General features: G+C 42.1%; 1 protein-coding gene across 1 annotated transcript in view; it reads left to right on the forward strand.

Annotated features, from left to right (window-relative positions):
• Positions 1–27383, forward strand: part of KCTD16 (potassium channel tetramerization domain containing 16) — a 254370-nt gene extending 226987 nt beyond the window's left edge. The window contains exon 3 of the mRNA XM_043590004.1: positions 24961–27383. Within this exon, the coding sequence (XP_043445939.1) occupies positions 24961–25415 (455 nt within the window). The 3' untranslated portion in view covers positions 25416–27383. The remainder of the gene's footprint in view (positions 1–24960) is intronic.
• Positions 27384–27619: the final 236 nt, after the last annotated feature.

Below are 27619 nucleotides of genomic sequence, written 5' to 3' on the forward strand. Positions count from 1 at the left end.
TGGGGTTTCATCACTTCAACGCCCTGGCTCAGAAGCAGGTATTCTGAGATACTTCTCTTGAGCATCCTTACTCATTAACTGTGAGAAGGACTTCACACATCTCCCTTAATAGTGTGAATATTCAGGAGGGGGGGAGAAAGGGAAAGATGTTATACTTAGGAGTGAAACTGTATCAGTCATAGCATTTTAATTTCTCTTGGTCTCTTCTCTTTGGTGCTACAAATGGACACTTCTCTCCTATCTCCCAACTGATCCTCTGGCTGGTTCAGAGTCAGTAGAAAGATGTTTCCCTTCCATATTTAGAAACATTATGTCTTTCACCCTGCAAAAGGCACTTTGGTATTGAGGAACATTGGATTTAGCCTAATCCTGAGATTTAACATGGGGCAAATTCTCAGATAATCTGAGCTTGAACATACTATGTAGAATTTAACCTATCTCAAGGAACAGGATAGGTGAATCAAGGAAGAGAATGAAATCTAAATACAGTACAGACTTAAAGATGGCAGTTTATCCAATGACACATAAGAATCTTCGTTCCAGGCAGAGAAAGGAAGATGTGCCTAATTTTTTTTAATGCAATATGAGAGAGAGTGAGAGTGAGAGAGAGAGAGAGAAAGGAGAGGAGAGGAGAGAGAAAGTAAGGAAGGGGAGGGGAGGAGAGGGGCAGGGACAGAAGGAAGGTAGAGGGAGCATTGCCATAGGAAAATACAGTATCCAGTATCCAGTTTTTTAAATATGGGGTTTACTTTAGGATATCCATTTGGAGAATGTGCAGATGACTAGTTGACCTTGGTCATTTGCCAAATCAGCTGCCAAAGCTGGACCAAAATTAAATACCACACCCTTTAATCACTGTGATGATGGAAACAGCATGAAGCTTGAGTTCAGGACCAGCATGAACAACCAGCAGGACCAGCATGAACAACCAGCATGTTTCAACTTCCTGGTCTGCTCACCTTTCTCCCCACCATCAAAAAGGAGGTGAAATACATCCCATTCTAGTTTTCCTCTCATGTTGATGTTGAAAAAGAAGCCGCTTCATCCTGAGTCATAAGACTCTCCTGACCACTTTACAATGTCTCTGTGGTCTGTTTAGATCTTCACAGGAGGTTCTTGAAAACAAAGTGCCTTAAGAGAACCAATGATAGGATTTAGTATCATGAGCCCCCAGTGTGAGTCCACACTAACTGCGGAACCTGGAAAAGGTCCTTAGTTAATATGAATCACAATTCATTAATGTGGCAAATGGAAGAAAGTATCATTTATTTCACAGGATAAAGAGTAAAATGTGATTAGAGTCATATATAATTCATTGCTAATGCTCTTGAGCATTGAGCAATTGTTGTTTGGGTTATTACTTTTATCATGGTAGAATTCTTGACTGGCCAGCAAAAGAAGTATTTTTGGCAGAAGAGGAGGGGTGCTACCATTGAGATTGTAGTATAGTATCCTGTAGCAGCTACCTACTCTACTGGTTTTAGCCTGGCCTCAATCTGGGACTGAGATATTAAACTACACCAAGCCTTTACAGGAATTAATTTCTCTAAGGTCTCAGAGGTGGCCTCCTTTGACTCCAGTGTGACCTCCTGGAAAAGCTATTAGAGTAACCTTGAGCCTAGCCAAACTCAGTAAATTTAGCCAGTGGGGATGAGACGTGTACTGGGATCAAGGAGGACTGACTCTCAGATTTCTTTCAATGACAAAATTGACCTACATTGTTCTAACTAGGGTTCTAGCTATGATGGAGAAATCAAGAGTGAATTAATAGACCCCAAGCTTAAATCTTTATGCTATGCATTATTTTGCTACCAAACCTAGAATTAAGGAGGTTCCCCATGAAAATATTTTTCAATTTTTGTACTTCAGTAAAAAAAAAAAATCTTTGTTAAAAAAACTGAAGTTAATAAAATCACCCATGTCTGGGCTTAGTTAGTTGGGTGTCAGACTTTGGCTCAGGTCATGATCTTGCAGTGCATGAGTTCGATCCCCACATTGGGCTCTGTGCTGACAGTTTGGAGCCTGCCTCAGATTCTGTGTCTCCCTCTCTCTCTGCCCCTCCCCTACTCTGTCTCTGTCTCCCAAAAATGAATAAAAACATTAATTTTTTTTTAAATCACCCATATCTTTCATAAAATTAAAGCATTCATAGAACCAGAAGTACCCCCTTCAACTTTAAGGGATTTTTTATTTTTGTTTTTGTCACATGGACAGAGTAAATCAGTGTTGTGGTTTCTAGGAAACTCATTATTATTATTTTTATTTTTTAGGAAACTCATTATTAATACTCCTCTATCATCTGCCCCTGATAATATCCAGTAAATGTGGCTTCTTCTTTCAGCCAACTTTTTAAGATGTTTAAGGAGTTTTTAAGGCCCACTGTGAATGGGCCACATATCTGCAATTCTATAAATATCAAATCTGGGAAATATTTGTTCATATAAGTAATGTTAAATTTTGTGGTTGGGCCCTAACTGGCATCAGAAGCTTCTTAAAACTCATTACAGTTTCTATGGGAAGTGTTGGGATATCATTTGTAAAGATCCCTCATTGATAACTCAATTTTGAGAAGGAGGCATTTTCTATCATTCTCTCTTTGTTACCCTACATGTGTGGGTTGCCTTTTTCTCCTCATCAGGGGTTCGTTTGCATGAGTCAGGGACATGTCTTTTTTCTGGGTTAGTCCACATTTTGATTCCTTTTAAGAAAGCGTGACACCTAGGTTTCATAATCTTGATGGAGAAATGCTCTTGGTGACTAGTAGACAAACAAAGAATCTCGAGTTTCAAGTCACCAAGAATGTGGAGTCCACCCAGGACGTGATTGTGCTGCCCTTTTATTATAGATCCCAACACTAAAATAGCACATCGGGAGTTTACCACATTCTGAAGTTACCACAGCACTTTAAACCATCTGCTTCACATTTCCGCCTTTTTCTATTCACATGTCTGAGATAATGTGGACTGTGTAGTCTGTTAGTGGTCATGTTCACAACAGGCATCTGCTTCCATGCTGGTGGTGACCTGTTCTCATCCTCTTTCCTGGTTGTTCTGGGCAAATATGACCTCTAATAACAACACCCACTTGGAGCTCCATTACTCCATTTGAGGCACATTTAGTGCCCAGTTCCACTCCATGTTGTTCGGGAGCACCACTATATGGCAAGCGGGGAACTTTTGAGCATATTTTTCAAGCAAACTTTGAAAATGTTGGATATTTCTGGGGGCACCTCAGTGGCTCAGTTGGTTAAGCGGCCGACTTCAGCTCAGGTCATGATCTCACTGTTCGTGAATTTGAGCCCTGCGTCAGGCTCTGTGCTCACAGCTTAGGGCCTGGACCCTGCTTCAGAGTCTGTGTCTCCCTCTCTCTCTGCCCCTCCTCCACTCATGCTCTGTGTGTCTCTCAAAAATAAATTTAAAAAAATTAAAAATTAAAAAAAAAGAAAGTAGATATTTGTTTTGTTGCAATAATGTGGGATACATCATTCTGAGAAAGGTGCACACAGGTCTTTATTTATCCTTGCTAAGGACACTAGGTAAAAGTTACTATTTTATTGCCATTTTTCCCCCAAAGAAAGGGAAGTACCATTGAATATCTGGTGACTCCTTTGGGGAAATTTAGAGCTGTAAAAGCTGCTCAGACTAATGTTTCCCAGAACAGGAATATGGTGATGGAGATATAATGGCCAAAGCCAGTGCATTACACTGATTCATTCAATGGATATTTTGGGGTTAGTGTCTACTATGTGCAGATATTCTTTTAGGCAGTGAGGATACAGTAATAGATAAGATGTTAAAAGCCCTTGATCTCATGGAGCTGACATTTCTAAAGCTTAAGCTAAGCAAGGTTTAGTGTTTTGGAGGGCCCCAAGAGGTCGCAGGCTCCCTGCTATCTGGGAAGGCCCCACCCCCAGCTTTCCCCCTGTGAGTTGTAGCAGATCCTTCCTCCTCTTCTGCAGCATGGCAGCATGGAGGAGTGTGTACACTTCTGAGTCTGGAGGAGACGAGAGAGAGGCAAGTGTGGAATGTCCCCTAATTTTCTCTTGCTTCTGCATAACCTCCTCCTTTCCAAAGTGTGTGATTCTGTGAGACTCCTCCTCCTCGTTTAGCCAGAATCCATTTTCCTACTGATTGGGTTCCTCCGAGTGGTATCCCAGCACCATTTGACAGGAGGAAGGCACATTCAATTTCTGCAACAGTACCTAATTTTACTGGCTATTAGAGCATTCTCTTGCTGTGGTGGAGATCACGGTAGTAGATGATATGGAGACCAAGAGAAGGAAGAGTCAGAGAATAAATGAGTTTGGTGTGGGACCTGGGGGCAAGCCCCAGCTACTGTGTCCCCTCTGGCTGAGCAGGATCAATGGAACCAAGTGGTGTGATGGAGAGAGATGGACTGGGAGAATGGTTGCGCCTGATGCTTTAGTGGGGGAGCAAGGGATTGTAGTAGTCTGAAAGGTAAGTAGCAAGGTGGAGGAAGGAGAAGGAGTATTTCTGGGCAGGACTAGCCGTGTTCAAAGAGGGCAATCAAACATTGAAGTGGCGGCTTCCACAGTCTGTGATTTTTAAGAAAGGGCCTTGCATAAATTGGGAGTGAACCCGTCGAGAATGCCTGATATGGGTACAGTTCTCCAGGGGCTGTTGTCTTGGTACCCTGGGTCTGTGCCCTCTTCTCCTGCAACAGCATCACAGAAGGGAAACTTGTGCCCAGTGTTACGTGTTTAAATGTGCTAAAAATGTCAACTTGATTCAAAGATAAACTGCAAGCCATTGCCATGTGTCATACTATACCATTTTCAAATTGTATCAAGCTTACACGACCTTCTGAAACCCATAGCAATACATACGTAGTACACACATCATCTTCAAATGATAGGAACATGATTGTCATTTTGGAACTTAATCGTTTTCTCTAGGTATATCTAAAAAGGCACACGTAATTCTTCATATATATTCACTAATTTAAATTCCTTACCTATTTTCACTATTTTAAGTTCCTTGTTTCCTTCACACACACAAAGAGAAAATATAATTTCTCTGGGATTTTGAAGAAAGGGATAATATGAGAGTAATGTACTGCTTTTTGACTTTCAACACTCACATTTTAGCTTAAAAGAAAATATCTCCTTGCTTTTAGCTAAAATTAATTATAACTAAAAACACAACCTGTCTCTCAACTCAGGGTGTACTTTTTTCCTCTCTCTGACTTGCTCTGTCACTTTGTTCCTCTCCAGTCATCCCCTCTCCCTATGCACACACACACATGCACGCGCGCTCGCACACACACACACACACACACACACACACACATACATTAGGGGTATATTCCAGTGAAATTTCAGTATCAGACTTCTGCCCATTTTTCATTCCATTGAGGAAGGTAAATTGCCATGGTCTCAGGTTACTCTTCATTTTCCTTAATGCATGATTCAATGATTTCATTTAACTGGGGAATGTATTTTTGACTGATTCATTTTTAGTTGGGTAGATCTAGGCTTTTGAATTGATGTTGGCAACAGTATCTCTGAGACTACACCACATCTCTTTTTTCCTGGTTGATGTAAAAACAAACAAGAAAATCAACCTCTTGCAATGGCTGTAAAGATGAATATTTGAAAAGATCGGCTCTTTAAAATTGTCTTTCCCTCAACATTCTCTTACACCTTATGCTGTACAAAATGTTTTTATTCATAAGTGGTCTCTAAAGATCTGAGAGAAGGAGAATAGAGAAATTTTCTGAACAAAATATGCACAAAGCTATAGATGAACAGTGAAGTTGAAGCTCCAAGTAACATCGTTGAGGAAACACATGAAGCTGTGCTCACGTGATGTGTGGACTTGGAAAGGTGATAATCACTGGACTGTGTGTATTTAAGTGTAGTGAATATTTAATGAATCTGTGGTCAGCCTCATCGATTAAGAAGTGTTTCATTTACTTGCTCACTCATGTGACTACAGCGGGGTGGCCCTTGTAAGCCCTTTGCTCTCCTGTGGACATAGAAGATGAACAAGCATGGTCCCTGCTGGTGAGGGTCCTAGAGTTTGATGGAGGATCTCCTGACAGAGTACAATACAGTGGTGTGGGTGCAAGAGAGATTGGGGGAGGGGCAGAAGAAGGGTCCTTACCTTGACCTCTAGGGCCGTGGTGGTTGGATATGGTGGAAATGAGAAGACTTTCTGGAGAATGTACAACTAAGCTGACTCTTCAGATGAGTTATCCAGGCAAATGGAAGAGGGCACAGGCAAGGTTTTCTAGGCAGAAAAGGCAATCTGAGTCATCAGTGAGGCAAGAAACCTAATGTACAAACACTAAAGAGTAAATATGGGCAAGGAAGGAGACTAGATTAAGAAGAGACTCCAATATCAGGTCAAGAATCTCCTCTGTCAGAGAAAGACAGATACCATATGTTTTCACTTTTATGTGGATCCTGAGAAACTTAACAGAAACCCATGGGGGAGGGGGAAAAAAAAAGAGGTTAGAGTGGGAGAGAGCCAAAGCATAAGAGACTCTTAAAAACTGAAAACAAACTGAGGGTTGATGGGGAGGTGGGAGGGGGGGGGGTAGGTGATCGGTATTGAAGAGGGCATCTTTTGGGATGAGCACTGGGTGTCGTATGGAAACCAATTTGACAATAAATTTCATATATTAAAAAAATAAATTAATTAAAAAAATAAAAATAAATAAATTAAATTAAAAAAAGAATCTCCTCTGTCATGCACAGGAGAATAATCCAGTGCCGGTGAGACTGACATTGAGAATGATAATGATGAGAATGATAATAATACCAAAGATACAAATTCTACCTCAAATTTATATGCTGTGATATTATTATAATTTTACAAAATATATTCATGCATATTCTCATTTGATGGAACCTAGCAGGTTTTAAGTGGGGTAGTAATATTATCAAAATTAACAATGAGAAAAATATAGGGGCTTTAGGAATATGGCCAAAGCCACGTAACTTGTTGGTACCAGATCAGTACCTAGAACAAGAATCTCACACTGTGGCTGGTGCAGTACGCCATCCGCCCTTGTAACGGAGGTACCTTTACGCAAGGTCTTCACTGTATCCTAAAATGTAGGCCAGCTGTCTGTTCACCCGTGGGTTCGTTCAGATGGACTTCTGTTCGGTAGAGTAGGACAGGGTCAAGGGTCAACCCCATTGATGGGGAAAGAAAGCTCCTATTGTACATATAATTCATAGGTATGATTCATTCCCTTTACATGAAAGAAACAGATTAAGGAATAATCCATAATAATTAGTGATGATAGATTGGTAATTACCAATTACTTATAATTAGTAACAATCTATATTACTAATATATTATTTGTACTAATAATAACTGGTAACAACAATGACAAATGTGTTTAGTTCAGGAGCCATGTAAATGCACTTTGCATTTACTTCGCAACCCCATGGGGCAGGTACTGTGATTGCCCCCATGTTACAGGTGAGCAGACTGAGGTTTGGCACCTTGCACAAGTCACAAAAGTTATAAGTAGCAGTGTGATTCATACTGAGATTTGTCTGACGTCACAGCCCAAGTTCTTCACTGCCACGTGAAACTGCCTTTCTCTTATACTGCTGCTTGATTTACACAGCACCTATACTGTACCATATGTGAATTGTTGGTATTTAATATACCATATGGAGACTGCTCTCTCTGTTCCAAGAATTCTGCTGCAGAGGCTGTTCTTCTGTAGATAAAAGAACCCTGTCCTAAAATGTTTACTAACTACTCCTTGGTCCTGCTGTTAAAAAAAGAAAGAACCCAAATGTCTTATACCCTAATGCAATTTGGGTTACTGTTTGTTTCATAATCCAGCCTCATGGGCTGGGCTGTAATGGAAATCTAGTAGGAACTCTGTTTCTTGAAATAGAACCTAATGTGCAAACCAAAGAATAATGTAAAGATTTCATTGAACATACTGAAATCTGTTAGTTTTCACTGGTTCTGACCTTCAGGTTTGGCTCCTGTTTCTGAGAACCCAAAGGATGCAGGGGTGTCTTCGTGCATTTCAATATGTTGGCAGCTATTTTCCCTCTGCCTGTTGTGGGGAACGCACAATCAGGTACTAAGATGTGACAAGATGATGGAAATGAGAAAGTAAAGACAGCAAGTGGGAAGGAAGTAATTAACCAGGATGCATATTTATCATAGTCTGTCATTGTTTACAAACAATATAATGATTCCTGATTGTAGAATTAAACTCCAGGCTCCCAGTTTGTGAAGTCAGTCACGTAACCCCAGCAGGTGCAGATCAGCTAAAGGACTGACTAAGTAAGTGTTCTGATGTATAGGATAGGGCTAGATACAGTGAAAACATCTTTTCTCAAAAACGGATTGCTTGTGGAAGATTTTAATAATCAGTGTATTCAGATGCCTTAACCACTGACACAACCATGACCTGAGGGGGGATAACTGTACTTCTAAACAGAAAAATTCTCTACTCTCCTACCCAGCTTTGACAAATCATTTGCTTTCCTGAGCCTCACTTTCCTCATCTGTAAAGTGAGACTAAGGAAATGTATCTCTTCGAGTCCCTGCTCTCCATCTCTACTCTTACAAGTCACTGTTATCAGTTGCCTGGGCTCTGGAGTAGCCTTCTAACTGATTTCCCTACCTCTCTTCTTGCTCACTCATAATCCATGCCCTAGCTTACTCTGCAGCAAGAGTAAGCTTGTTGTAAACACACCTGAAAGTCATGTAATTCCTCTGTGAATGCCTTCCCTTCCTCCCTAATGCCCTGGTATAAAACCCTAACTCCTGATTGTATCCTTTGAGGTCCTACCCTTTCTGTCTCTCTAACCTCATTTTCTACACTTCCTTCTCTGTCACCGCATTCAAGCCATGCAGGCTCTCTTTTTTGCTCCTTGCATATGCTCTCCTATTCCTACTCAGGACCTTTGCACTTGGTGTTCCTTTTGCCTGTAATAACTTCTACAAGATCTTCACAGGCTACCTTCTTTTGGACATTGGGTCCCCACTCAAATGTCACTTTTTCTGGAGATACCATCTGATCACTCCATCTGTTGATTACAACCTTCTCACCCTAAGTCACCCCATCATATTATCCTGTCTTATTTTCTTTGCAGCCCTCAACACTATCTGAAATTTTATTATCTTTTAATTGTTTAGTGTTATTATGTAAATCCCTGTGGCTAGCTGTGAACCCATGGCCTAGACAGTGTTTAGCAGAGAGCCACCAAATATTAGTTGAGTGCCAAGTGAATGTGAGAGAATCAAATGAGGTATAGTGAATGGAAATGGTTCTATAATCTATTAAGTATTGTACAAATACTAGGTTTCACAATTTCTTATCTCCTGCTAAGTCAGGACTCTTCTCAAGTCATTGTCAGAGTGGAATGAATATAACTTTCAGCCAGAAATGAACTTTCAAATGGACACTTACTTTCCAGGAGGTCATAATAGTTAAATGAAAGACAAGATTAACATAAGAGTAAAACTGAATGTCTTATAAAAAATATAAGATATCTTATATTCATATTGTTGAGGTCCGTTTTCTGTTTTACACCATGCTTCTCTGTACAACTGTATAGATGCAAGCATGTCACATAGAATTATGGAAACAAAGATGTCTTCATGAAAAGAGGTGAGAAATGTGAGGAGGGGGGATGAAATTTGAAATAGTGTCTGTCTTTATCCTCTCCCCCCCCACAACCGCCAACCCCCAACCCCCAACCTTTTCCTCATCCTGGAAACTTTTCAGGTACCTGTTGGCCTTTTGTATGCCTTATTTGGAAAAATGTCTGTTTAGTTCCTCTGCCCGTTTTTTTTAATCAGGTTTTTTTTGTTTTTGTTTGTTTGTTTGTTTTGCTTTTGAGTTATATGAGTTCTTTATATATGTTGGGTATTAACCCCTTGTCAAATACACGATTTGCAAATGCTTTCTCTCATTCCATAGGTTTGCTTTTCATTTAGTTGGTTGTTTCTTTTACTGCATAGAAGCTTCTTAGTGTGATAGAGTCCCACTTGCTGATTTTTGCTTTCTTTTGCTGTTTGTAATTTTGGTGTCCTATTAAAAAAATCATTACCACGGGGCACCTGGGTGGCTCAGTCAGTTAAGCAACTGACTTTGGCTCAGGTCATGATCTCGCAATTCATGGGTTCGAGCCCTGCTTCAGGCTCTGTGCTGACAGCTTGGAGCATGGAGCCTGCTTTGGATTCTGTGTCTCCCTCTCTCTCTGTTCCCTCCCCTGCTCATTCTCTGTCTCTCTAAAATAAATAAATGTTAAAAAAAATTTTTAAAAAACATTACCAGGACCAGTGGTCAGGGCATTTTTCCCCTATGTTTTCTTTTTGGGGTTTTATGGTTTCAGAGTTTGTTTGAGTCTTTAATCCACTTTGAGCTAATGCAATCCTTATCAAAATTCCAATCACATTTTGCAGAGAAATAGAAAAATCCAGGCTTGCCTGGCTGGCTCAGTTGGTGGAGCATGTGACTCTTGATCTTGGGGTCATGAGTTTGAGCCCCATGCTGGGTGTAGAGTTTACTTAAAAAATAAATAAACAGAAATTAAAATTTAAAAAAAGAAAGAAAAATCCTTAAATTTGTATAAAGTCACAGAAGACTCTGAATAGCCGAAGCAGTTCTGAGAAAGAAAAATAAAGCTTTCTGGGGCTTTCTGATTTCAAACTATATTACAAAGCAATAGAAATCAAAACAATATGGTACTGGCATAAAAACAGACACATAGTTAAATGGAACAGAATCAAGAGCCCAGAAAAAAACCCTCACATATATGGTCAACTAACATTTGACAAGGGAGCCAAGAGTACTCAATGAGGAAAGGATCATTTCTTCGATAAATGGTACTAGGAAAAGTAGATAAGCACATGCAGAAAAATGAAATTGGACTCATATTTTTTGGTTCTCTTTTTAAACAGTTATTTTCTAGCTATTTTCCAAATATTAACAATTAAGAGTGTGTTACTAGGGGTACGGGCACCTGGGTGGCTCAGTAATTTAACCATCTAACTCTTGCTTTCAACTCAGGTCATGATCTCACCATTCATGAGTTCAAGCCCCACGTCAGGCTCTGTCCTGAAAGTGCAGAGCCTGCTTGGGATTTTCTCTCTGCCTCTGCCCTGCTTGTTCGTTCTCTCTCTCTCTCTCTCTCTCTCTCTCTCTCTCTCTCAAAATAAATAAATAAACTTAAAAAAAAAAGAATGTGTTACTAGGGATCTAATCATCAATTAAGAGAAGATAATATATTTAACAACCACAGACCAAGCAATATAGAATTTGGATCAGGTGATCAGAGAGACATTTATTTTCCATGCCCTACTATGTGGAAACTGTTAGTGCTTATTTATGTTGGCAATACCCCTCTGCTTTCATTTATATTGGATATATCTGTCAAAACACTTTAAAGACTGTTTTATATGAATTAACCCTGGTGTACTCCATGACTTAAGGGTATTTCTCTGTATCAGGGAAGAGTGAGTTGGGTAATTTTATGAGGTTGTGCATTTGTGTGTAATAACTATGACTTAAGAGAAATGGGAAAATTATATATAAAGGTGTAACTGTGAACTATCATCACGGTACACAATTTACCCCCTTTCAGAAATTCTTTTGCCCTAGAGTCACTGCAGTCACACCAGAGCCAGGAGGAAGAGAACTTATCTAGTAATGTATTTGTTCTTAAGCAATTTTTCCTAAATATTATCAGTCTATGCATTTGGATTAGTTTTTTGGTAAACAGCCCATAATGAGAATGGAAAGTAGAGATATGGGTTAAGTAACGTGAAGATGAAGAAAAGCAGAAGAAACAGGAAATTACCTGTCAAGTTATCATTATTGAAATTGCCTTTTAAATTTTTCACAACTGTAACTAACACAAACATTGCCAGTTAGGGTGTCAAAGTGATCGGTTATCTTTAAAAAAACCCATTGTTCGATGGCATCGAATATATTCTAGGACCCTAGTCATGCTGCGGACAAATACCACTTAATTCTTGCGCTCCCACCAAAGAAGTGTTGTTGTTTCTAACATTCTCAGGTGAGGAGGCTGCAGGTCACCAGCTGAGTTGTGCTCCGTTCCTGTTTCTCTGATTCCAAAGCCTAAGTTCTGAACCACAAGGCTTTAGTTATTGCCTGACTTGTAATGGAAATGCTGGGGCTGGACCACCCAGGCCTGCATCACAGCTTGCCTCTTATAGACTTTGGGTCAGCTCTGGGGCCTCAGTTAGCTCTTCGGCAAAATGCAAGTCACAGCTGACCCTACCTCAGAAGGATGTTTTATTTATTTATTTGTAATTAAGTAATTAATTTTAATATGAAATTGATTGTCCAGTTGGTTTCCATACAACACCCAGTGCTGATCCCAACAGGTGCCCTTCTCAATGCCCATCACCCACCCTCCCCTCCCTCCCACCCCCCATCAACCCTCAGTTTATTATTATCAGTTTTTAAGAGTCTCTTACGGTTTGGCTCCCTCCCTAACTTTTTTTTTTCCCCTTCCCCTCCCCCATGGTCTTCTGTTAAGCAGAGACCTTTTATTTTTTTCTTATTTTTTTTTAATATGAAATTTATTGTCAAATTGGTTTCCATACAACACCCAGTGTTCATCCCAACAGGTGCCCTCCGACTTACCCATCACCCACCCTCTCCTCCCTCCAACCCCCACCCCACCCCACCCCACCCCACCCCGCCATCAACCCTCAGAAGGATGTTTTAGATCTCACATGAGATCCTGCAAGGAAAGGACAGAGCAACGCTTGGAATGTAGTAATCACTCCATCTGATGTCGTTTATTATCATGAGGTGATTGTGAATATAGGCTGTGGCCAGGTGGGAAAAGTCTTTGGGCAGAGCTGCCATTGTCCTATTTTGAAACCCTAAATAAAAGAACAGTAATGAATCAGTAACCATGTAGCAGAGATAACACGTTCAGGCAGAGCTGCTAAATTCTGCACATCTTTGTATTCTATTATCTGAAGATAACCTGGCAAAGATGAGGTGTTCTTTGCATTTTATGAAAAGTGAAAAGGCAAGTCAGTTTTCTTCATTTCCTTTTACTCAGCTTCTTTTGGAACTTCCTGTGAATGGAAGATTTGTTTTTCAGAAAGGCAGCATTTCTCAGGAGCACCACAGCATAACAGTGGAACAAGTGGAACAGTCTTGGAGTCAGATCGACCAAAAATCTAATCCTGGTTTCACCTTTTTAGCTGTATGATTCATGAGCAAATTAGTCAAATTTTGTGGAATTCAGTTTCCTTATCATAAAATAGGAACAGTGTTTATTTACCTCAGGACAGCGGTTCTTAACTGGAGGTGATTTTGCCCCCCAGAGGATGTTTGGCAATACCCAGAGACGTTTTTAGTTGTCTTGACTGAAGAAGGGAGGAGAGGGTGGTCATAGAGACCAGGGACGGCCTGTTGATACACATCCTACAGTGCACAGGGCAGCCCCCATGGCAAGGAATTATTGAGCCCAATGTCAGTAGTGGGAAACCCTGCCTTAGAGTGTTGTTAGAATAAAATGTGTATAAAGCACTTAGCATTGCACATGACATGTGGGACATTCTTATTTTTCATTAATGCCATTTGTGAATTCCTAGGCTTCCTCCGCTGAGCCCAAGCATTGTGATAAACTGATGCACACTGATGTGTCATACTTATTCTTACACTGTGGGTACATGCACTTTGAAATAAGGCCTTTGAGAGTTGATTCTAAGCGAATTCCTCTGATGGAATGTGAGTCTCCCTAGGAGCTAGGAGATTCGGTCCCCCTGAGCCTCTTATCCAGGAGGTAGGAATTGCAATTCCTCACCTCTCTTCACTGGTTGTAATGATTCGATGAGATGGTGCAGGTGAAGTGCCCTGTGTGTGGCTCAGGGTGGGTGCAAACAGAGGTCAGCATTATCATCAGGTAGAGGTACCACTGATGCTGCCTCCTTCTCTCTCTTTGTCTCTGTCTCTCACCGTTAGGCGTGTGAACATATGGCAGGAATCTGCTCTCTCCAGACCCTTCTGTGTTTTGCTTACCTTGACTGGACTCGGCAGTGGACTCTCCCTGTGAATTTCCCCACCGCAGATGAAAGACTGTCCAGACGTGAGCCCCTCCCCAGCTGGCTTTCATTTTGCCCACAGGGCTGCACATCTTCCTAGCTGTGTCTCTGGCAAGGTCCCAGACAGGGCTCCAGGCTTGGAGTTTGGCTCTGACACTTACTGTTAGGCCCCTTTCTTTGTCCTCATAATAAAACAAGGATGCTCAGAGGCCTCAAAGGTCCTTTCCTCAGCTTCTGCGTGGGCCTTCCCACAGTGAGCTCAGCACCGTGGTCCAGGTGGGCCGCCTCATGGCCGGCTGTGCTTCTCATGGTTAACCCACCTCCTTTCAGAGTAGTTTTAAGGTGACTTACAAATGTTTAAGGCACCTCTTTTATTGAATCTGTGATTCTCATAAAATGCACAGGGTTCTCTAGCCCTTAAAGAACGCTTCTGGCTTAATTTGCCCTTTATTTTTTTCCCCTTCTACCAGGAGGATCACTCCAAGTTTAGGTTTGCATTTGCCACTAAACCATAGATGGTCATGTTTTGATTTTTTCTGCCTTTGAGGAGGTATCACGTATCGGTTGGTTGTTGAAAATCCATGGAGCAGTATTAGTAAGCATTATATCTTAGTTAAGTGGCAAGAGGCTTTTTTTCCTGTGCTAAGTGAGTACGTCAAGGACTGCAGGTTGCTAGCACAGCACCTGTGTTGGAGCTGAAGCATGGCGGATGGGGCTGGCGTGCCCACACAGCAGGAGGAGTGCCCGTAACACTTCATCCCTCGTTTAGTTATCTTCAGTTCTTTCCTGTCAGCTCGGGAGGCAGAACTAGCATTTCTTATATAAGTGTAATGATAAAAGTCCTACAGATTCTCAAGTTGCTCAGTGAGTCGGTTACTTCTAAAAGTTACTGAAGTGCTGGAGTCACTGGGGCTACCATGACTTAAAGTCAACACTTGGACCCTTTGGGCTTACTCCACTTTTTAATATCTCTGGTAGAAAACTTCCGTGATACTGAATATTGTGTCCAACAAAAAGAGCAGAGGCTTTGTATAAAAGAGATCTGGATCTGAATTCTTAGTTTGCCACTTGTCAAATTAGTTAAAAGTTAGAAGTGATTAATTTTTTTGAGAGAAGAGCACTTTTTTTTTTATTTTTTATTTATTTTTGAGAGAGAGAGAAAGGGAGAGACAAAGTATAAGCAGGGGAGGGACAGAGGTGGAGGCAAAGAATCTGAAGCAGGCTTCAGGCTCTGAGCTGTCCGCACAGAGCCCCACACGGGGCTTGACTCCACAGACTGTGAGATCGTGACCTGAGCCAAAGTCAGATGCTCAACTAAGCCACCCAGGTGCCTCTGGGTTTTTTTTTTAATGTTTATTCTTGAGAGAGAGAGTGAGCACTAGTGGGAGAGGGGCAGAAAGAGAGGGCGACAGAGGATTCAAAGTGGGCTCTATGCTTTGAGTGAGCCTGATGAGGGGCTGGAACTCACAAACCGAGAGATCACAAAGTGACATTATGACCTGAGCCAGACCGTTAACTGACTGAGCCACCCAGGTGCCCCTAGAAGAGCATATTTTTAATTCAGGGGTGGGAGGGTTGCTTCCTTTCACACAAAGATGCAGTCCGTATGAGTGGCAGGCAGCTGGGAGTGGAGGTGACTGACAGGAGGGTTGTCTGGTTCTGGGGTGGGAGGGGCGATTCCAGGCTCTGGGTCCTGGAATACAGAAGAAGCAGGCTGCCTGAGGGTCTCAGGGACGGGGCCCAGTGCCGTCTGGCCACCTCTGCAGAGGTCAGCTGGGCCTCACAGCCACCATTGCAGGCTCGCGAGATCAGGCTACCTGTCCTGGGAAGGACATCTGCCCTCTGTGTCTGAGTGGTTGTGCCCTCAGCAAGGTGGGCACAGAATCACATCGGAAAGCCCTCGTTCCCTGGCCTTTGCTCCGACCCTCATGGGGACCTGTACAGTTCTGCCAGCAGGGTGACACAGGGGCCCCAGTCCCTTGTCACCTGGGCTGGAGCTCAGCATCCCTGCCACAGAACCATCCCCCTCATAGTCATAGATGAGAGCTGTATTGTAGAGCAGGGAGGCTTGGGTCAGTGTCTGCCACCTCCAAGCTGTCATTGATGAATTCAGAGATGTCAGTGGGGCTCGTGGACAGCATGTGGGATGGCTGGGGTAACTTGATCAGATAATTAACCACTTTGAGCTATAATTTCCTCTTCCACAAAAAGGAAAGAATAACATCCACCTAAGAGAACATTGTGAAGATTTTATAAAGTACTGAACACAATAATAGGCACATAGGGGGTTCTCAATAAGTTATATCTGTTATGCTAAGTTTCTGGTTTTGGAGATACAGCTATTATCCACTATCAGAATAATTGTGTATAACAGGTGGCAAGAGAGCCTTAGTACGTCTGAGAGTGTTAGTCAACTTCATTGGAACTCGTATAGTGAAGAGGCACCATTCCATAAAAGAAACAAGTTACCTATGGAATAGTTTAGCCAAGTAAGAGCAGTTGCCCTTAGAGAACTGGTCACATTAGTGCTGTGACACAAGGATGACAGAGGTAAATCAGGCAGGCCTTGAGTGTTCATATGAAAGTAATGGAGTGTTCAAGACTCCTTCCCTACTGGGGACACCTGAGTGGCTCAGTTGGTTAGTTCGTGGCTTTGAGCCCCACATCGGGCTCTGTGCTGACAGCTCAGAGCCTGGAGCCTGCTTTGGATTCTGTGTCTCATTCTCTCTCTGTCCCTCCCTCCGCTCACGCTCTGTCTCTCTCTCTAAAAAATAAATAAACATTAGGAAAAAAAAAGATTACTTCTCTACTGGACAGAAAACTAACTCTCATGAGATTAAGCAAAGAAAATGCCTGGCTTATGAAATTGTAAGCCTAGGAATGGGGCCAGCTTGAGACACTGCTAGATGTAGGGTTCTGTCTCTTGAGTATTCTCAGCTTTGCCTGTGTTGGTTGGCTTCTTTCCACATGAATGTCCTCTTCAACTGGTGGGAAAGATGGCCAGTGAACTCACATCCCTCTAGCCTGGTGATACCGCACACTAGAACATATTTTACCCATAAGCTACAGCAGAACAGTTTCAGTGAAGACTGATTCACACAACTGGGGTCACACGATTGGGAGATGGGAGGTTCAGATAGGGGTCCAGTGACCTCTCCTCGTGGCTAGGCACGGCAGCATGCGTGACAGTCGCTTGAGGACAGTATGGGGTCAGGAAGAGGCAGTTCTTGAAAGGGAGAAAAAGGGTGTTTCTACTGGAAAAAGAGAACAAATAAACCCTATCATCATTACATATACATTTCCTTCTAAGAGACAAAAGATCATTAGGTATTGGATGAGAGGAGTTATAGTGGGCATTATTGTTGGGGGGAATAGTTCAAGCTTATGAAAAATGGGTGAAGAAAAATGTAAAATGGATCGGCCACGCTGAAGAGGACTGGGTAGGAAAAGGGATCGGGATGGGCCACAAGACTTCCCTCTGAAACAGAGAAATGAGGACTTTTGAGGCAGGAGTAACTCCTAATGATCTTAACTGAGAAATGCTGATACCAAGAGGAAGAAATACAGTAAGGAGGAAGAAAGCAAGAAAAGGGCAAGGAGAACCTGGAAAAGGGTAAAAAGCCCCTGGAAATAAATGAGTCATCCAGGAAAATTCAGAGAGCAAGGTGGTAGGCCAGGAAGTCCGAATTCAGCATTTCCTGCTTTATGCAAACCATCACATTGTTTTATTGAAAGAGAAATCCCACAAGTGAGAATTCTGAGGTAGGAGGATATGTCTGAGCATTACCAAATTGGAAAATAATATGAATAGAGACCATGGTTGAATGGTTAGGAAAGTTAATTTTTACTGAAGTTGTGTAATGTCTTTAAGGAGATATATATATATATATATATATGTATATATATGTATATATATGTATATATGTATATATATATGTATATATATGTATATATATGTATATATGTATATATATATGTATATATATATATATATATATATATATATATATATATCTCCTTCGATCACAGAGCATGAGCTGGGGTCAGCATGGACCCCAACACAGGGCTTGATCTCACGACCCTGGGATCATGACCTGAGCTGAAATCAAGAGCATACACTCAACCAAGCAAGCCATCCACACACCCCCAAGGGTTTTTTACATCAATAAATGATTGAATGATGGTCATTTAAAAAATTACATATATATGTATATGTATATATACACACACACACATATATATATACACATATATACACACATACATATACACACACACGTACGTACATGCATTATTCAATTTTGGGTATGCCTATGGATCTTGCCATTATCTCTGCTGGTCAGCACACTGTTGTCAATGCATATCAAACGTCTAGTGATATGCCTAAATATTTTCCATTTTAATTTTTTTTCAACGTTTGTTTTTGAGAGAGAGAGAGTGAGTGGGGGAGGGGCAGAGAGAGGGAGACAAAGAATCTGAAGCAGGCTCCAGGTTCTGAGCTGTCAGCATAGAGCCTGATGCAAGGCTCGAACCCATGGACCGCAAGATCATGACCTAGGCTGAAGTTGGATGTTCAACCGACTGAGCCACCCAGGTGCCCCATTATTTTCCAATTTAATTACATTTGCATGTCAGATTTTTCGTTCCTGTGTGTGAACGTGCGTGTTGTGTGTGTGTAGGGTTTACTGTCTCTATCATACACTCTGAACCAAAAATTTAAATTTCTATACACCCCATCCATTTCCTCTCCCATTCATTTATCATGCAGATGTTTCCTGGGCCTCTACTACTATGTGCCCTGAAACACTAGTCTGTATGTGGCCTGGAGTGTGCATTAAAACGCAGAAGGGAACAAACACAGGCCTTACAGTCGGGTGTGGGAAGCAGACGTTAAACAAATAAATGTAGAAGCACGTCCATAATTACACATTGTGGTGGTGCAGAAGAAGCAGTCTAGAGGCTGGGGACTGGCTTCCATCTGGTTGGGGGATAGAGGTGAGGCTGCTCTGAGAAAGCGACGTCTCAGCCAAGCATTGGAGGACAAAAAAGAACAAAACAGGTGAAAATCAGAAAAGTGAGTGTGGCAGAGGGAGAACAAATACAAAACCCTCAGTATAAGAAAGGGCAGAAGGGCAGGCATGGAACTGAGGTGATGGTTTCTGTCCTTTCCATTTCTTGACTCCTGCATTTGAGCACCTGTTCCAGCAGGTCAGGAACTGTGTCTTTCTTTTCTTTCCACCCCGTGGCGGGGTCAGTGTGCTCTTATTAAGCTGTTGTCTCTGAGCCCCAAACCCACCTCTCCCCGTTCTGCTGTGTGATGCTGGGGATTCAGCTCACCTCATTTTGCATCTGCCCAGCGGGCTTCCTGGTGGGTTCTGTGCTGTCCAGAGGGGTTGCCAGATGAAGGCTGTTAGTTGTGAACAGAGGAGGGACTCCTTATCAGCTGGCTGCTTGTAGTTTTAACACAGATTTTATTTATCTCAGAAGCTGTTGGTCCCAGTTCCCAACTGCGAGGTCCCAGTTCCCAAGGGCAGAGCGAGGCCCTTCAGACATACCAGGACCAGCAGGCCACACGCCCTCCTCAGATGCCTGGGTCCCACCTCCACAGAGTGACCCTTGCAAGCTTCCAGGTTCTAATGACTCCGTCTTCCATCTGTCTCCCCACCCTTAAGTATGGTAGCTGCCCCCCTGCAGTTACTCTATTTGTCTCTTCAGTGCTGTCTTTCTTCACCTTTTTTCATCCTTCCAATCCCTATTTAGCCGATTCCTTATATTCAGTTCTCCCTATTAAGATTACAGGTGGCATGTGCATTTTCTTGACTGGCCCCGACTGACCCGTGACTGATTTAACTGTCTGCTCTTACCCAAATTTGCCACCCCTTAATGAGGAGCCCCAGCTGGGCCCGTCCAAGGCCAAATGTCCATGAGTGGCAAAGGAAGCAAGAAAGGATGATCACCAGGCTTGAAAATGTATTCCTCTCAGAAGCTTGCACAGCCTGCCTATTCCCAGTCTCTACTATGAAATATCTTTTCCAAGGTTAGCAGAATTATGAAAACATCAATTTGGCCATTATTGACTTTTCAGCCAGGATACCAAGAAAGTCTTTCAGCAGCCTCAATAAATTAAATCTAGCCACCTAGCTCCCAGACTGGCAGGCTCCTACATCATTGACAGGGAAGACAGGGGAAAGCAGTTTTCCCAGCTGTTGCTGTAAATGATGTGCATTGTGCTCACAGCCATTAGCAGGTGGAGAATTTGAAGTGTGGGTAGATTGCAGAGCTCCCTCTTTTAAAAATGCATAAGCACTCTGTGAGTTTGCTAAGTCATGTTTCACGCGGCTCAGTTTGAATTTTTCATAGGGGAGAAATATTCTGTAGTCTTTCCTCTTTCATTCCTCCTTTATCAGTAAGGACTTCTGCCATTAGGGCTATAGTCGAAAGGGGCCGTGTACAGTCGTACAGTTCGCTTGATTGGTCCTCAGTATTTCCAAGTTGTACAATGTTGGAAGATTTGAGCTTTAAGGACTTAGGCCAGTTGAGGGTCCTGCTCCTCCCCAGTTAATCCAAACTACAAATTACTCCCAGCTCTGGGTTTAAATTTATTTTATGTGTCTTCAAGTCAATTTTTATCTCAGAAGATGCATCCATTTGTGAAATTCTAAGCCCTGCACGGTAAAGGAAACTTCTTTCCGAAAGTCTCCCTGGTCACGTACTGTGTTGTGTGCTTGTGGTCACGGTCCACTCCCACACCAACAACAGACATTACTAAATGTCATTATACATTTTCTTGATGAGTCCAGTCTCAGCATTCGTGTCCTTCCTCACATGATGTTCCAGCCAGGCCTAACAATTGGTTGTATAGCCCATCAGTGGGAACCTACTAATCTTATCTAACAGGCTCCTGATTTGTTTTGTTTATGTAGGTTAGCATCTGGCTTTTAGTAGAGCACTTATGTACAGATGAAAGCAATACTTCTTGGGTGCTGCCTGCCAGCCATGAAACACCTTCACGTTAATTGTCTCATTTTCCTAAAACCTCTCTGAGGGAGATACTATTATTGGCCTTATTTTATTCTATTTTGTTTTTTTTATATAGAGAAGCAGCACTCAAGCACGTGCACGAGCATGGGAGAGGGGTAAAGGGAAAGGGAGAAAGAGAGAATCTTAAGGAGGCTCCATGCCCACACGGTGCCCAATGTAGGGCTGGATCTCACAACCCTGAGATCATGGCCTGAGCTGAAATGAAGAGTCAGACACTTAACTGACTGAGCCAGACAGGTGCCCCTTGTCTTATTTTTTACATGAGGAAATTGAGGCTCATAGAGGTGAAGTAATTTATCCAAACTGACAAATTGTGGGGCTTATTCTGGAGCCTACAAGCTGTGCCCTGTTAGGATTTTAATGCAATTCAGCATATGTGTTTGGGCTCATTCATTCATTCATCAAACATTTTTTACCAAACCTCTATTCTGTGCTGGGCACCACAAATGGTAGAATATCCAACAAATTCAGCAATGGTTTATTTAAAAATAAAGAGTGCGGTTGTGCTGTTTGACCATTAACCAGTTAATAAACCCCTCGAAAAACAATTTTTTTTTTTTTGCTTTTTTAGTATCAATAAATCAGCCTTTTCTTAGGATGAAATGGTTTTCTCCCTGTATCTGCCTAATCAGTTGTAACCTATTTTCTCTTCAAATGGAGAGAAATGTTCCAGCCTCTATAGAAAGCTCAGCAGATTGGGAGCAAAAGTATGTTATGATTTTAAGTACCAAGGCATTTATGAGATCGTAATTGGCTATAATTGAGGGGATTCTAGAACACCTTGAGTTACAGAAAGATTGACCTTTTGCAGATCCTTCCACATCTGCCAGGACTGCTGAGCACATGTCAGTGGGACTTTAAGAGCGGCTGTATCCAGCCCCCACACACATCACTTCTCTCTTCTGGTTGAAAACCTCTGCTCTGTTTAAGTTCTTGGGAAGCGGGTAATCGGAGAGACAATGCTTCCAAAAAAAGAAACAGAGTGGTGTCTGTCTTCTTACATTTGAGTATCTTTCACATTTCATGATGACTCTTCACACAGTATCTCCAGCTGGATTAATACCATTCTCTTCCTTGACTCTGACCTAATATACAGACTTCATAAGCCTTCTTATGAATTATCTTGCCAAAAACGTTAAAACATTCAAATGTTCTCATAAAATATTGAAACACGTGGTAGTATAATGGGCTCCACTAAAATTAAGTTGTTCAATTTCCCTTTAATAGTGATAGCGCCTGGAAGAGGTGGAAAGTAATATTTCTATTTGCCCGGAAGCTGGAGAATCCCAGCTGACATTGGAATCCACTATCAGCCCAGTGGTTAGGGAGGATTCCGCATCTATCCCAGGTTCCTGGCTTGGACGTGCAGTGAGTGTTGTGTACGTTTTTCTGCAGAAACACACGGCGCTCTGTCCCATGATGGTGTTTGTGTTACTAAATGGACTTTTAGGAAAGCCCCGGGTGTCCCTCCAAGTACCTCCAAGGGAAGGTAACTCTTAGGGAGAAGAGCACAGGACAGGCTTGCACTTCTACTTGTTCAGCAGGGTTTATGGCCAAAATTTCATTGTGAGATAATGGGCAGGCATATCTCAGCACATATTTCTTCTTTTTCTCCTTTCTATCTGTCTCTTCTTTCCTCTCCTTCCTTTTTCTTAAGATTTAGGTCAGTTTCTGCACTTTTCTCAAAAAGGATCAAACTGGATCAGCTCTGGCCTGATATGATTACTTTTTTTTGGCCCAGTGCATTCGAGCCATTTCTCCATCAAGTCATATTAGTATAGGGATGGCTGGGTTTGGAGAGGTAGAGGCAGATTCTGCCTTCAGAAGGAGAGAAATGATACCCTCAGAATCTGAGCTGGCAGACAAAACATTTTCTCTTGCTGATATTTTCAGTCACCAGCTGGTACATGTTGAGCATTTTCCCTGTTGCATGGAAGATATTTATTGGTAATAGCCTGGGAGAAGTAGAACATTATTGCTGTGGTGATTCCTTTTGGCTAATTGGATTGTTGCATTTCATTTAATGGGTGTATAAATACAATGATTACAGTCACATTTTAAAAAGTGGTCTGAAAGAGTGGGTATACTTTAGAGATAATTGTGGAGTTGGGAGTTGTGATTCACAGGGACTCTTTTTTTTCCCCCCTCTGGAAAATGTTTAAGATAAGTGTTTATAAATATTTAAATTATTTAGATATGTAGATGACAGGCCTTTTACAAGAAGACAGGACATAACTTTGCAAATAGTTTCTTTTTCCCTTTTAGGTTTCCTCTACCTTGACCATATTAGAAATGGCACTAAAGTGGGATCTTATTATAATATGATTCATTATTTATGAGAATAAGATATAGCACAAATCAAAACTGGGTCTCCTTTTAAACACATAAAGATACTACATTATCCTTGTCCTCAATATTAGCATCATAAAGGGGACTCATTTCCCTTTATTTTTTATGGCTTAAATGCAATGAGCTATATGAAATGCCCAGCATATAATATACGATGAGTAGATAGTATCAAGTTCATGACTCTAAGAAGACTGTTCGGAGCATAGAAGGCTGGGGGCAGTGACTTATGTTTAGGAACTTGCTTTGTTCCCTAACTGTAGATTTTCTAGTTCAGAGAGTCACCAACCACGTATCTGAAAAATGAGTCTGTCTCCAAACAGCTGAATGCAATGCTATGAGTCAAGACTGAGGGGAATAGGAAGAGAGGAACTCACATTGGCTTAAATATAATACAATGGTTCATAGAACTTAAAAGCCTACTGACAGTACCGGCTTCAGGTGTGGCTAGATCCAGGACTTAAAAGTGACTGTTAGGATACAGCCTTTTATTGAATTTCTACACTGTACTCCGAGCTATTTGCTGGGGTTACAACAATAGACACTAGCTGTGCCCACTTCAGGGAGCTTATGGTGAATAGCTGAAATGCATTAAGTAAAAAAGAATTATAACAAAATGTGATATGTGCAATAATAGAGGCACTTTGAAAACAAAACCATAATTCAGAGAAAAAAGTGATAAATATTTCTGAGGAGAGGTGAGCAAGGACTGCAGAGAGAAGTTAAACCCTGAACATTGTTTTTTAAAGAAACGCAGGAATTTTTACAGTCAAGCAAATTCAAGAAGAATGATTAATTGCTTTGGTTATGGTATTTGGGAAATTTACATTCAAATCTCAGCTCTGCCACTTGCAAAATGTACAGACTAGGGTAAGTTTCTTAAATTCTCAGGGTCTGTCTCAGTTTCCTTGTATGGGAACTAGGAGTGGGGCTGCTGAGCTCACAGAATTATCACATGGCTCCCATGAGTTGATGGCTGTGCAGAACTCACCTGGGGGCCGCCACAAAGGAAGCCCTCCCTGACCCTTCCCCTCTTGTACCTGATTACAGTAACGTGGAGCTTTGGATCCGGGTTTAACGTCAGCCACAGTAAAATCAGGTAGCATTTATGGAGGGTAAATATCATTCACTGCATTAAGCATTTCACTTGATTTATTTAAATCCTCCCTACAAACTCAAAGTAGTAGGAGGGTGATTATACTCACCTTCCCAGTGAGGAAACTGAAGCTTTGAGAATGGAAGGGGACTGCCAGGGTGACAAGGTTAGTGGGTGGTGCAGCTGAGCCATTGGTCACAATGCTGTGGACGGAAGCATGATACCATCCTTCCTTTTGTGCAGTAGACCACTAACTTCCTTCCATCAGCAGATTTGGCTTTTGGGTAGTCATGCTGTAGCCCGGCCTGTGTGGCCCCCTGCTTTTTCTGAAGACGTGGCTGTGGACACTTGGGTGCGTGTGTGTTCAGGTGCTGTGCTGCTCCTCCAGACTGAGGTGGCTGGCATTAACCCCTTGGGTGCTGTGCTTCCTTGCAGGTGAGCCTTCCAGGTGGTCATCCTCACACTGCCACTGCTGCTGCAAGAGCACCGCAGGCGACAAAGAAGGGGAGAGTGGCACGTCTTGCAACGACCTCTCCACCTCTAGCTGCGACAGCCAGTCTGAGGCCAGCTCTCCGCAGGAGACGGTCATCTGTGGGCCCGTGACACGCCAGACCAACATCCAGACTCTGGACCGTCCCATCAAGAAGGGCCCCGTGCAGCTGATCCAGCAGTCGGAGATGCGGCGGAAAAGCGATCTGCTCCGGACTCTGACTTCGGGCTCCAGGGAGTCGAACATGAGCAGCAAAAAAAAAGCTGTTAAGGAAAAGCTCTCCATTGAGGAAGAGCTGGAGAAATGCATCCAGGATTTCCTAAAGATCAAAATCCCAGATCGGTTCCCCGAGAGAAAACATCCTTGGCAGTCTGAACTTTTACGGAAGTATCATCTATAGGGGAGGGGCGGGGGGCGGGGCAATGGGAGAAGAAAGAAATCATGTCACCATTTGGAAATAAACCTCCTAGCGAAATTCACATTTGAAAGAAAAGTAACAACTAACAATACGTTTGTGAGAACACAGTAGCCCATCGATACACTACTGCCTATTTACCTAGTTCACCTTAACATTTAAATCCACAGGGTAGATCTCTTTCCAGATGTGGAATTATAAGAAAATCTCTTTTTGGTTACTTGTTTGTTTGTTCACTGGGTCCCGTGTGCTGAGCATCTTACGTATAAGGAGAGCCAGCTACAGAGGAGTAGCTGAGAGGCCTTGGGAGTCCTCTCTCCCCAACTGGGTTTTTCTCTCATCTTCTCCCTCCCTCCTTTGAATGAGAGCATGGTAGAAAGAGATCTGGCCCAATGGCATAGGTTCGGGTTTTTTTAATTTTCCTTTTCCTTTTTGTTTATGGGGTGGGGGGAATGGCAGATTTATATGACTTTTCACTCAAATCTATTATGTGCCAGTTTATATTGACGACATGCGCATGAGTATTTGTGCAAACACAAGCACAACGATGTATATGCATACACATAGTGCACATGTCCCCAGGGCCGGGGCATCCTAAGGGGATCACCCCTGCTCCCAGCAGCAACCTCTTAGACTCCTTCAGACAGAGGAGTCTCAGCTCCTTTCTTAAAACCCTTCTGGGAAGATTTCCCAGCCTCTTTGGGCAACACTTTCTACCATCAGGTAACCCTCGTCGTCAACAAATTGTCTTCCTTATTTTGAAATGAACACCCTCAGGCTCCATAGTACGGTTTTGCTCTTTCTCTGCACTAGGAGAGGGTGAGAAGAGCTAGTAAAACATTCTTTGTGTTAAAGAAACAGACATTCTTAGCCGTGAAAATTCTCCCTGACCCCACACTCAGCCTTCCCCACCCTGAGCTGAGTTACCTTCCTTCTCTCAATGTTTTCAGAGTCCTTCCTGCCCACGTTTTAATGGCCTGGGCTTTTCATGTAATCTGCATTCAGTTCTCTGCATCCCTATATGGCTGTGGAAGTAAGAACAACACACAGGACTTGAATAGGGGTCCAGCCTTTTGTTTTGTTTCTTTAAGAAGCACTTGTATTCCACACTCTACCTGATTTCTCATAGCCTTTTCAAACTACAGTGCTACATTGTTACTTCCTGGTAGCTGGTCTTGTCTTTAGTATTCTGGGATTTGGCTGTGTCTGTACTATGATGTGGCTGTCATTTCCTTGATATGAATGCACAACCCAACTGGATAACTAGAGCTTGAAAATGAAGGTTTTGGCTTTCTAAGCTATCTTTCTTGAGTCCATCTTTGGCCTGTAGAGACACAGCCAAAAAGAAACTGTTAATAGCCATCTATCCATATGGTTCTGTATTCCATAAATGTACTAATAGGTCTTTCATAGGCTTGTGGTAAATGAGGATGAAAAGACCAGTTTTTGTTTTCAGCATTCCTTATACATTTCAGTGGGAACTTAAACAATAATTTGTCAATCATTGTTTGTGTGCCAAGCACTCCTATTTTTATTTTTTATTGTGTGTGTGTGTATGTGTATATGTATCACAGGTAATAAAGGCAACTGGATGACGTCTGTAGGAGGGAAAAGTAATGACCACTCGCTTCCTTTTGAAATATTTTGTTGATGCACATTTATTATGTAAGAGGTTCTCTCTTGATTCCTGTTACTAGTGCCTATTTAGTATATGGATATCTTTCTGAATTTTTGTAATTCTTGCCCTCACCTCTGGGCAACAAACGCAGCCAATGTTTTCCTGTCCTGAGGTTCAAATGGAATTTAAAGGTCTACTTAAGTGAAAAAGAAAGTTCACCTGGGGAGTTGAGTTGTTAAGAGATTTACCATTTATGAATTTAAGTGGTGTCCGTTTATGTATTAGTATATTAGCAGGCATTTGTTCGTAACTACAACATAGTTTTGTAAAGCCTACCAATATGTCTTGTTTCCTTTCAAAGTTTCTTCATACCATACCCAAATACCATCATCCCAATGATAGCAATCCTGCAAAGAATCACAGAATTGAATGGGCCAAGAAGAAATTGAATACAGATAAAATATCCCCAAACTCACTTTGGTCGGATGATTCCTGTGGCCCTGTTGGAATTTGCCATCTACATTACCTGCCCAAGGTTCCAGTTTCCTTAAGTTTCAGGCCTGACTATAAT

Source organism: Prionailurus bengalensis, chromosome A1, assembly GCF_016509475.1.
Source record: "Prionailurus bengalensis isolate Pbe53 chromosome A1, Fcat_Pben_1.1_paternal_pri, whole genome shotgun sequence".
In the NCBI taxonomy this organism is placed as follows: domain Eukaryota; kingdom Metazoa; phylum Chordata; class Mammalia; order Carnivora; family Felidae; genus Prionailurus; species Prionailurus bengalensis.